At 54.6% G+C, this 12,444-nt stretch overlaps 1 protein-coding gene across 1 annotated transcript in view; it reads right to left on the reverse strand.

The window, feature by feature from the left end:
• Window positions 1-11,722, reverse strand: part of SFXN5 (sideroflexin 5) — a 49,180-nt gene extending 37,458 nt beyond the window's left edge. Inside the window, exons 1-2 of the mRNA XM_083367523.1 lie at window positions 11,629-11,722; window positions 7,564-7,632 (exon numbers count right to left, since the gene is read on the reverse strand). Of these exons, the coding sequence (XP_083223649.1) occupies window positions 7,564-7,632; window positions 11,629-11,685 (126 nt within the window). The 5' untranslated portion in view covers window positions 11,686-11,722. The remainder of the gene's footprint in view (window positions 1-7,563; window positions 7,633-11,628) is intronic.
• Window positions 11,723-12,444: the final 722 nt, after the last annotated feature.

Raw genomic sequence — 12,444 nt, forward strand, 5'->3', positions numbered from 1 at the left:
TGCTCCTGAGGTCGTGGGCACCCCACCCCACCGCCCAATATCCGCCACCTTTCGCAGGCAGTTCTCTGCTTATCAGTCACTTAAGTGACCCCCCCCCCAAGGTACTTAGCATCATCTGACTGCTGCCACCAGCCCCACCATCCTGTGTTTGCATTTGGGGGGCTCGGGAACCGGCCGGCATTTGCAGCTGCTCGCCGCGTCCCACTTTTGCCCAAAGCGGCATTTGCACCTGGGTCCTGGCACAAGCAGCCCCTGGCGAAGAAGCGTTTGCGGCTGCCCTGAAAAGGTTGTGAATCAGGTCAGTGGTACGGTGACCTGCTTTACAACCACCACGACGTATGGACCGTAATGGCCAGGCTCCGTTACAGTTGTAAGTCAAGGACGACCTGCGCACAATAACAGCCACCCAAAGATAGAAGGCCCCCCCTCCCCCCAGGCTGGAACCAGCTTGGCCATCAGAGAGGAAAGAGGCCTTTCAAACAGCCACTTTGGCCCCTTCCTTCTCAGGGGGAGGGGAGGGCAGGATGCCCCCCTTCCTCCTCCCCCCACCTGTCAATCCCCCCAACTCCCCAATCCCCTGCTGTGCGTTAGTAGGAAATGTCGCATGGACTAAATTAGCTTCACAAAAAATCTGCTGAACTCTTCAGATAGTCCCACACAGTTTCATTACAAGCAATTAAGAGCCTAATTTTAAGCAACGAAGTCTCACACCTGCCAGGAAGAAGGCAGATCCTCTCGGCACACACACACACACACACACAGTCACACACGGACACGCATGCGCGTGCACACACACACAGAGCTCAGCTCCATAAGGGGGTCTTGAAAGAGTTTGGCACATGGAGCCTTACTTGGCAAATGGGGGATCTTGGGGGATCGGGGTCAAAGCCCAAGAGGCAAGGCAAGGGATCACCAGCTCAGCCAGGGTATAAGTTTGTTTATCCTGACTTTTTGTTGCTGTTGTTTAGCAACAACTACATGCAATTCTTTTTGCAAGATTCAAATGTAATGTCCCCAATGAAAGAAACCATTAAAATGCTGCCTGGATGCTGAGAAATTTCCAAGCTTTGCACAAAAGAGGAGCCCAGGGCAGGAACCAAACGGTCCAGCTACAAGGATGGCCAACATTGGATCTCTTATGACTCGTGGACTTCAATTCCCAGAATTCCTGAGCCAGAAGGAATTAGCAACCGCAGTGATTCCTTAAACAGCTGTGGCAAAAAAGGCCGTAAAATGGAGCAAAACTCATTTACAACCGTCTCACTTAGCAACTGAAATTTTGGGCTCAATTGCGGTCGTACATTGAGGACTATTTTCCATACAACAACCACCCTGTGAGGTGGGCTAGGAGAGAGGGCCTGGCCTAAGACTTTGCCGTTGCTAAACAGGACCTGAGACACGGAAACAGTCCACTCTGCCCGAGGCTTTCAGCCCAGCTGAGGACGACCCACCTGCTCAATCACGGCCTATTTGCCTGTCTGCCACCTGGGCCTGGTTCCTGGCGCGAATCCCCCGCCCGGCTCAGAGGCGGCTTCCCGTCACGCCACAGGAGGGCACTGACCGAGCCAGGCTCACCGCTTCCTCTCTTCCCTGCTAGCCCAGATCGGGAGCTGCCAGGCTCAGCTCCCCTACGGGCAGCCCTTGACTTGCCAACCTTGGCTCAGCGAGTGTCCGAGGTTAGAACGGGACCGCAGAAAAGTGACTCACGACCAGTCCTTGCTCTTACGACTGTCCCCACAATCACATGATCACCTTTTGGCTGCGTAGCAACTGGCTTCTCTTTAGGGTGACCCAGCGTCCCCTAGTCGTTATTTGTGGCCTTCCCAGCCAGCTTCAGCCAAGCAATGTCAATGGGGGAAGCTGCGTCGGCTTAGCAACTGTGTGATTCATTTAACAACTGCAGTGACTCGCTTAACAACAGTGGCAAAACAATTCTGGGAGTTGACGTCCAGGGGTCCACCCCTGCTCTAGGGCCACGGGGGCTTCTTCTTTCGGGAGCTGTTGAAACGGAAGATGGGCCTCCGTCCAGAACGAACGTCAAGTGCTGCGCTGAGCCAGGAGCGGGACTAGATCAGGGGTCCCCAGACCCCCCATCCGTGGAGCGGTACCAGGCCACGGCATGCCAGCAACTGGTCCACACAAACGAGCAAAGCCCAAACCAGGCCCCCTCCGAGGGGGCTCCGGAGGGCAGGCGCTGCCACCCAAAGGGCCCAGCTGGGGTCTTCGCCGAGGGCTGCTGTCCCTCCTGGGTGGTCCTGATGGGGAGCATCAGAAACAGCGTTCAGAGCAGCTGAGAGACCGAGGCCGGGGGATCAGGGGCTAAAAGACGTGGGAGGGACCTTGAAGATCATCTAGTCCAGAGGTCCCCAAACCTTTGCGCACCGGAGGACCAGGAGCCCCTCGTCTGTGCTGGGGATGCTCTGCGTGCAAAAGGCCCCCACCCCCACGGCAAGCGGCTTCTGCAGCCCTCCGGGACTGAGAGAGGCAGCCCCAAGGCGGAGCTGCCAAAGGAAGGAGGGTGCGTTTGGCTTAGCTCCTGCCCCCCCCCGTGGGAGCCCCAATCCCAGCCAGCCCTTGGCCGGAGAGCGGTGCCCACGGACCCTTCTCCCACCAGGGAGTCGGCTCAAGGGGGCCCCATTCTCAGGAGGGGAAAGAGTCTGCCCCTCCCCATTCAGACGGCTCTCTCTCCTCCCAACAGACGGATGGCAGGTTTTGCTGGAACTTCATCTCCAGAAAGGAAGCCATACAGGCAGTCCTCAACTTACAACGGTTCAGTTAGTGACCTTTTGAAGCTATAACAGCACTGAAGTGACTTATGACCGTTTTCACTCTTATGACCTCTGCAGCCTCCCCCTGCTGACGTGATCCAAATTCGGACGCTTGGCAACTGACTCGTATTTATGACAGCCGCAGTATCCCAGAGTCACACGAGAGCCATAGCAATAATAGCCCTTAAGACTTTGAGCCGGTGAGGATCGAACTGTCGGCTGTGGGCAGAGTTTGCCTGCCATCCTGCGTTCTCAGCCCTGGGCCACCACGGCTCTTTTGTGATCCTCTTTTGCGACCTTCTGACGAGCAAAGTCAATGAGGAAGCCAGATTCACTTAACAACCGGGTCACTACCTGAACAACTGCAGCGATTCACGTAACAATTGTGGCAAGAAAGGTCATAAAATGAGGCAAAACTCACATAACATGTCTCATTTAGCAACAAAAATCTTGGACTGAATTATGGTTGTAAGTTGAGGATTACACAGTCACTCTTTCCCAACACTTCAAAGCGGGGTGTTTCCCCCCCCTTCTCATCAGTGGAGAAAGGGACAAAGCAAAGCTCCTCCCGCACACACGTTTTCTGCCTGGTGTGCAAAGAACGGATCTCTCGCGTGCTCCGGGGCACAACTGTTCACAGCGGACCCATTTTTCTGAACTGCCTCCGCTCTCACCCTCAGAAATTCAAAAATTAATACTTCAGCTAAAGGTTTACTCTTTGCAGAAATTCTAAAGGAAAATCCTGTTCGGTGGGTGCTTCCTTCACTCCCTTTGTTTTTACTGCTATAACCAATTATTTCTGTCTCCCAACAGGCTGGCGTAATTCTATTACCTTTCCACTATACTAAACAGGATGACAAGTGTGATCCTGCCAACTATCTGCCAATTTGTCTTTTATCTATAATTAGTAAATTGCGTGCTAGATTTCTATGTTATAAATTACGGGATTGAGTGCCACCGGAGGGGATGTGCCTTTTGAACTCTCCAGAGCAGAGTTTTTCAACCTTGGGATTTTAAGTTGTGTAGACTTCAACTCACAGAATTCCCAGCCAGCCTTCAGGTGAATTGGAGGATTGGTTGACCCCTTCTTCAATTTAAATTTAAATAACAGAGTCGGAAGGGACCCCCTACTCAAGCAGGAGACCCTGGATAAATAGCTGCCCGGTCTCATCTTGTAAATCCCCAGTGATGGAGCACCCACAATTTCTGGAGTCAAGCCGTTCCTCTGATTAATTGTTCTCACTGTTGGGACGTTTCTCTGTAGTTCTAGGTTGGTTTTCTCCTCGATAAGTTTTCACCCTGTTCTGCCTTCAGGAGCTTTGGAGAATAGGTCGACCCCTTCTTCAATTTAAATTTGAAGTCAATTTAAATGTCCCCGTTATAATTGGGTAATGGAATCGTGTGTCGTTACCTAAGTAAACAAAAACGCTTCTACACAATTTTGGGTAAGTTATCCAGGTTTGGGAAGTATTGCCCTATGGGATACCTTGGAATTAATGGCCCTAAAACTGAGTTTTCAGTATTCTCAAGAAAGTGTCCCAGAGCTCCAGTCAGTTCTAAGAATGGTGGGAGACGTATGGATCCAGCCATTTAGGTGCTTAAGGGTCCGTGTTCAACTTTCTGCCGGCTGGATCAGGGGTCTTCCAACTTGGCCCTATGATGACTTGTGGACTTCAACTCCCAGAATTCCTCACACGTGCCTGGCTGAGGAATTCTGGGAGTTGAAGTCCACAAGTCATCAAAGGGCCAAGTTCAAAGACCCCTGTGCTAGACTTACCAAGCGAGGGAGCTTAATCTCATAACTCGGAGCATTTCTGGCGATTATGAAATGTGTGAGGCATCACCGTGACAGGCAGGCCCCGTTCTAGTCTGCTCAGTCCTGCAGCCTCTACAAGGACACCACAGGCTTCCAAGTCATCCAATTACAATTCAGGAAAGCCAATTCAGTGAGTCCCTGAAGCAACTCTGGAGACATTCAAAGGGCAGAATTCTACAGCTGGCTCCCCCCCCCTCCCCGGGGACTCATCAGAGATGCTGGCCTCTGGCCAAAGCAGATCCCTTGAGGGACTCCCCTGGTGCGCTGGACCTTGTTAGAAGGGGTTGTTTCTTCCCCAGGGAGAAATTAATCCTGATTTGGCTTTTCTGTTCTGGCAAAATCCACCCTCAGCCTTAATAAAAACTGTGCAAATTTAAGCAAAGTAACATCTAAATGGGACATCTAAATGGACAGAAAGAATTTCCCCACGTCCACTGCACTGCAGGTCCCATCACCATGACTGGGACTATCCCTAATTTTTTTTAATGTTTGACAAGGGGGTTGTTTTCCCTGGATATCGAAGGACAGGTTGTCTTTCCTTGCACAATTCCAACTTGTGTAGACTCTGATATGGAGAGTAACCTGTGCTGTTCAGGTAGCCAATTGTCAAAAAATTAGTCTTTTCCGACACTCAAAAGGGTTACTGTTCTCTTTCTGTGACCAATTTCTAGATGCCTCCAAGAAGGTTGCCAAATTCTTACCAGGTTTAAGACTCGCAGTCGTTTCATCCATCCCTGCCGCTATGAGGCTTGTCTTTTAACTCTGTCTCGATCAGCGGTGGGGAACCTTGGCCCTTTTATGGCTGGCTCAGGAATTCTGGGAGTGGAAGTCCACAAGTCACAAAAGGGCCAAGGTTCCCCCCCCCCTCTACATGTTCACACACCAGCTTTGTATTTGATGGAATTTTATGGCCGGTCTTGGATCGTAAACAAATCAACTAACCAGAATCTCTATTTCCAAAGCAGACAGCAAACAGCTGGGGAAGGCTGTGCCTTTTCTACTCTGGACCAGCCGTTTTCAACTTTGGCCACTTTAAAATGGGTGGATTGTCAATTCTGGGGAATCCTGGGAGTTGAAGTCCATACCTCTTAACATTGCTGAGGTTGAAGAACACTGGTCTAGAGCCGTGGTCCTCAAACTTGGCCCTTTGATGACTGGTGGACTTCAACTCCCATAATTCCTCAGCCAGGCGAGGAATTCTGGGAGTTGAAGTCCACAAGTCATCAAAGGGCCATGTTTGAAGACCCCTGCTCTAGAGCAAGTGGCAGCTCCCAAACTCTGCAGTTATAAGTGTTCTTTCTAGATCTTTCCTCGTGTGCATAACACAACATGGCCTGGTTGGTTGTGATGTTTCAGTCCTGGGTAGTGATAGTTAGTTTTTGTTGGCAATTACGCAAAGGATATATCAAACTCTGGCACTTTTCAGGCTGAATTCCTCTGCCTTGGTCAGCATGAGGCTCCAAAGAGTGGCAGCCACATAAAGGCATTTACCCAGGAGGTACAAAACAGGCAACGAACGGCCAATCAGGATGTGTGGGGCAACTGGGGATCTGGAGAGACGGGGGCACCAGGGCTGTGGGCAAGGTCGGTCCTGTTGGGGCTTTATCCCTGGTGGCCCTGGTTATCCTCTCTGCCTTCAGCTGGAGAGTTCTTGGATCTGACTCCAGCAGGGCTCTCTTCCTCTTGTAGGAACACAACACAACAAACACAGACACACACAAACACACACAACAACCCTCTCCAGGGACTCACCTGCTAAGCTTGTAAGCCGTCCTGAGTCTTCGGAGAAGGGCGGGATATAAATGGAATTAAAAAAAAAACCCTTCTCTGCCCTCCCATTCCGTGTCCTAAATTCTCTTTTTCCGTCCCACTTGCACACAAACACACACATTTAAAAAAAACATTGGGGGGAAATGGGATCTCTGACCTGTCCCCAAGTATGTCACACTTTTCATCAGGGAGTGTGAGGTGTAAGAAACTAATGGAGATAAATAAGTGCAGAGAAGGAGCTGATAACGGAGGACAGAAATTAAGGGTTCTCTGGGTGGGTAATTAACTGCTTACCCTCCTTAAAGTAGGAAGGGTAATCAGGTCCAAATATACTTATACATCTATTAGTAGGTAAACATCTTTAGACATTTAATCCTTCCACAAAACGTTGATGTAGCTAATTATTTTGGAGGCCTCACACACAAACACAGAGAGATTTCATAATTCCTAATCCATTTCATGCCAAACCAGTGAAAATGCATCAAACCATTTAAGAATATGAATATTCCTAAGTGCTAATTGCATAGTGAGCAGAATTCCTGCCACGCAAAAGGAATCCACCCCCCCAGTTCCCACATCCCTCCCACCAAGGGGTCTTTCTGGGGCCTGCAGCAGCTTATGAGGACCCCTGGGCAGCACATAACGCCCCACTGCGAACCAGGCGCTGGCAAAGTAGTGAGGAGGGGGAGGGCCGGAGGGGGAGCAGGAGAATCTCACCCGTGGGGTGTGTTTGTTCCCCCCATTAAAAGGGAGCATTCTGGGACAGGAGGAGGTGGAAGATGGGATTGGAGCCCCCATTCCCAGCCAGAGCAGCGAAGGGACTGCCCAGCCCCACCCATTCTGGGGGAACGCTCAGCTCCCACAGCCCCAGCTGGGGTGGGGGGTTGCTAGGAACCGGGCAGGCCCTGGAGCCTTGGAGGAAACAGCATGGCGGATGGCTTGCAAAGCAAGAAAGGGCGAAGAGGAACAGTGAACAAGTCCAGACAAAGCCCCCCCCCGGGCAGTAAACGCCACTTGCTGCTCTTCAGCTCTGCCGGGAGCGCAGCTCAACAGGCCCCGGAAGGCCAGCAGCTGCCAGCTGGAGAATTAAGCCGGATCCGGCAGCAGAGGGGGGCTTTTTTGCAGAGAAAAGTGCCCAGGAAGCATCTAGGAGTGAAATAATCTTGCTGCCAGGTGAGAGAAGCACCCGAGGAAGTGCAGAGAGGCTACCTTGGTGACGAAGAGTGTGCGGGGGTCAATGATGTCCAGGAAGTGTCTCAATCTCCCACAAAACGAGGCCTGCGGGGAGACAGAAGCACCGGCATCAGAGGACTAGTGGGGGTCTCCTTCCCCTGGCCAAGCAGCCCCCCCTGAGGCCGGGAGCCCTGGCAGCCCTCCTGCCTCTTCTGCATGCAAGGCGGCTGTGGCCCCCACAGATGAGCCCACCAAAGCCCGGGCAACTCTTTGGGCCAAAAAGGCCTGGGGACCCCACCTCACTGCTGGGGCTGTGAGTGCAGGCGCCATTTGGGGCACAGCCTCGCCTGCCCCGTACTACTGGGGTGCCAGGATGCCTGGGCTGAGCCCTCTGGGCCCTCAGCATGGGGAATGTGGCTCCTTAAGGCTCCCTTTTGTTCAGCTCAGAGGCCATTCTGAGGACATTCCTATCACTCAGAGCCAGGATGTTGGGGGACCTCAAGCTCCACTTTTGAGTCCGAACCCCCAGACCTTGGCAAACAGCCGGGGCCTCAGTCAGGAAACCCAGGCACTGCCAGGCAGAGCACCATGAAGAGGCTGAGGCTGGAACTTCAGAACAGAAGCAAGGGTCGCCCCCCCCCCCGCCCAGCACCCAAAATCTTCCCCTCCTCTTCAGCCTGAGCGATGGTGGTCCTTCGATGGTGACCCCAAGGAGCCCCCCCTCCAGCAGTGGCACAACAGCGGGTGGGGCCGCCCGGGATTCCTGGCCAAAGGGCCGTTGTCCCAGCCCCAGCTGCCCCTTCTGTGCCTCCTCGAGCAGGAATTGGCCGCAAGTGGCGTCTCCATCTGGCAAAGTCTGCTCTGCTCAGCGGGGGCGCAGACCCCTTTTGGGCAGGGCCCCCCACTTTCTGTTGGAGCTTCTTCCACCAGAAATGCTCTTTTTGTGCTTGGAGCCTGAGGCAGGAGCGCCCCAGGCGGCCCCAGGCAGCGGGCCCTTGCTAGAAGGCACCCATAGCCCTTGGCCATTGCTCAAGGGGCACCCGGGCACTTCACATCCCCCTGGTGCAACAGCTGCTCCGAAGGGGTCACCTGGATCAGTGCCTGGGCTGCCAAAGGAGGCCGGCACCCCCTGCCCACCTATGTGCATTGCACAACCCTGGCCTGCTGGGACCTCACACACCCCAAGATTCCCCATCCTGGAAGGGCTCCAGGCCTCCTTGCACCCCCAAACCCAGGCAGATGCCCATCCCATCCCGCGGGCACATCAAAGCGGTGATTCTCAGCCCCCCCACCAACGAAGCGACCGCAGTGGAATCCCTCCCCCACTCCCACGCCCTGCCCAAGCCTGAAGAGTCTTGAAGAAAAACTCCGTTAATCAGCACTGGAAAAAAATTTAATTGGTGCAGAACACCTCCAGCTTCTCCCTCTCACATGGCTTGGCTCACTTACAAAAGAACAAAACTAATTAAGCAAATCTTTTCATAAAATAAATTAGTTCTGGGCAGAGACACAGCAGAAAACAAAGCAGCCGCTCTCGTTAGCTAAGTGAGCCAGACAGCTGGCCCGGCTCCCCACGCCTGTGCCACGCCTGCCACACTGGCAGACTGTCCCGGAACCGGTTCTGTGGACCGTGGACCCAGAGACTGTGGATCCTCAGAGAAGGCGCCTTCCTCAGGAATATCACTGTGAGCAAGAGAGGATCAAAATCTTCGGTGCTTCCGACTCTCAGCCATTTCCCAGCAGATGTCCAGGCAACCAAAAGCTTCAATTATCTCCCTATCAGGCCTCGTGGAGAGGCAGCCATTAGTAGCAGGCCACTTCCTCACCTGCCCTGGGAAAACGAATTCCCACAGCGGGAATTTTTTTCTTGCCCAAATATCTTAAACAGGATTTGGATGGTCCCTTCCTGCATTTTTGAGCAAGTATGCATTTTTTTCTGTATGTAAAGTGCAACATACCCATCTTATTCAGCCTGGAGTTAAACAAAGCCCGTCTACCAATTAAATTTCAGGGATGCCATCTTTCCTCTTTGGCCCTTGGAGTCAGTCAGGATCTCTGGTTCTCCCTGTGTATTTCTCATGGAAATACACAGCTGAGCAATTCCAGCCATGGCCCTCTTCTCCAGCCGGTTGACCGCCTGCTTCATTAACTTCAGTTGTTCCACACATACCCGAAGAGCCTTCTTTGTTGTTCATCGCTCATGCTGATCCTTTGCCTTCCTGACTCCATCTGTGCAGATTCGGGTTATTTGCTGGTGTTCTGCTTTCTCTACGGGCACCCTTCCATTTGTTAAACCTGTCCCTTTTCTCAGTCCACCAGAGAGCTCCTGGTGCAACCAAGGTGGCCTCATTGGGAAAGTCTCCCATTTCATTTCCCTTTGGAATTGATTGGGCTTTAATTATCTCATTTCTCAGGTTCCCCAACTGTTTTTCCCCTAAGGACCTTCACCCATGAAATCCTTCCTGGTTTGCTCTTCACTGGTTGGGATCTGCTCTCCTGAGATCTATAATCTGCAACCCTCCTCAACCCCTCCCCCCCCACCATAAAGACACAAGCTCCATTGCAGGAGGTCACAGGGCTGCTTCCCTGCTTGCCTGGGGTACCTTCCCTGCTCCCCCCCCCAAGTTTCCCTGCAACCTCTGACTCCGTTCATTCAGACTGTGGGCTCCCCACAGCTGCCCCCCTGGACTAGGGCAAGCCTGGAGTGAAAGAAGATGGGAGAAAATGTGGCAAAGGCTCCCGCTCGACTCCCTGGCAAACCCTGCCTCGTCTCCCTGTTTGCTCACTTGGTGAGGCGAGCAGGCCCAGCAAGACCCCCCGAAGGGTGGTGAGCCCCTCCAAAGGGGCCGGCCCCTCTTCAGCCAAGGAGCAAAACAGCCTTGAGGAAGAAGGCTCCACCACACCCTTCAGAGAGTTCAAGGTCTGGAAGAAACACCCATATAAGGTTTTCTCTCTTATCACCTGGGCAGATTGAAGCCAGATGGCAAAGTCCACAGTTTAGTGATATTTATGGAGCCCGAACTTTGAATACAAACAAATCTGCAAAAATGCCTTCCTGCCTGCCTTGGGCCAGAAGTAGGACAAGAGGCAGACCTTCAATGCCCACGGCCCAAAGGGAGCCCTTCGCTCTGCATCTGCGAGAAATTCCCCAATGGCAGATCAGGGACACCCCCGCCCCCTGCAATACATTCCCCCCCCCCCCGGCAGGGCACCTTCGCTCCAGGAAGGCTGGCAGTGCCAGGCAGGAAGACTCCGGCGGGCCCTTCGTCGGGCGGCAGAGGGAACTGGAGTCCTTCCCAAGGACTCGGCTGCCCCCGAAGGCTCCCCTCCCGCCATGTTTCCGCCGGGGTCTCTGAGCGCGGGGGAGGAGAGGAGGGTCCCGGGGGGGGGCAAAGAGGGAAGCGGGCAACGGCGCTTCCCCGGCCTTTCTGCCCTTCTCCAGGCTCGCGGACGGGGCCCCACTCAGCGATGCCCAGATTAAGAGCCCGGCACGGAGAGACCCCCGGGCCGGCTTCGAGGGGAGGGGCTACCGCTGCCCACCCCCCCGGCGCTGGAGACCCTGCGCCCCCCGCCTCCTCCCTCGGGGTCGGCGCCCTCCGCCGCCAGCTGCTGCCCCGCCGGGGGGGGAGAGCATGGGGGGCAGCTCTGCCGCTTCTCCCCGGCCAGGGGTCGCGCAGCCCGGAGCCCCCTCCCGCCAGGGATGCTGCCCCCACCCCGGCACAGCTGGTCCCTGCCCCCCATCCCCTGCCCCCGTGCGAGGGGCTGCAGCGCCCAACTGCGACCCCCGGGCAGCTCCTCCGCCGGCGCGCCCCCGGCCGCCTTCCCGCACGGAGATTCGAACTCGACACCGGAGGAGAGGCCCCGCCCCTGGGGCAAAGCAACTGCCAATCAAAAGCCCTCCGGGAAAGGGCCGGGATTCCAGGAGGCAAGCGACAGCGGCGGCGCCCAATCACCGGGCCGCCTCGCGGCAGGGGGCGGGCCCGCGGCGGGAGTCGCTCTGGGTGGGCAGCGGAGCCCCCCCCCCCGGGCGAGGAGCGGCGGAGTGCCCGCCCAGCACGGCGCCCCCTCCCCGGTGCCTGCGCGCGCAGCCCCGCGGCCCACCTGGTCGAAGCGCGGCTTCCCCAGCTGGAAGGCCGGGTACCCCGCGCTCTCCGCCATCCCCGCTCGGCGCCGCTTTCGCGTGCGGAGTGCTCCTCGCGGCCTCGCCCCGCCCCTGGCAGCGCCGCCGGCCGCCGATTGGCCGAGGCGCACCGCAGCTCCCGCGGAGCCTGCTGGGGCGCGTAGTTCCCTCCGGCGCCCCGAGGGCGGTTCTGTGGCCGGACGGGCGCGGCCCCGCCCCCTCCGCGCGAGGGATGCCTTGGGAAGCGTAGTTCTCCGCGCGGCCGTCGCCACCTTCCCCAAGGAGGCGCCCCCGGGCGCCCGGGCGTCTTTTGCAAACCGTTTTTAAACAAGATAAAAACGATACCAAGAAAGAAAGAAAAGGCAAAAAGTGCAAGAAAAGAAAAATCTTTGGAAAAAAAGTGGTTTCTCATATTCATATCACCTTTAATATGTATAATCGCATATAATCACATTTCTGCCTAAAGTTACGTTATATTACTCTTTCTATAATTTATCCAGTCTGGGCCTCAAAACTCTAAATCACAAGACCCTTTTTTATATTTTTAAGCAAAAAGTCCCTAAGAGGCTTCCAATCCCCAATTCTTCTCTAATCAGACGCCAGTTTACCCATCTCGGCTAGATCTGCCCAATTTCACCAGCCCCCCCCTCGTGGGCCGTGCCAAATGACCTCTCCAGGGCAGCCATATATTGAAATGATCTTCCATGACTCTCTTCTAACTACGTATCCAACCATCCTAGAAGTTCTGGTTTCAGTTTAACGTTGGTCTTTTGTATCAGGATCCTGCATCAAGGTTT

Source organism: Vipera ursinii (genome assembly GCF_947247035.1).
Source record: "Vipera ursinii genome assembly, chromosome: 7".
NCBI classification, from domain to species: domain Eukaryota; kingdom Metazoa; phylum Chordata; class Lepidosauria; order Squamata; family Viperidae; genus Vipera; species Vipera ursinii.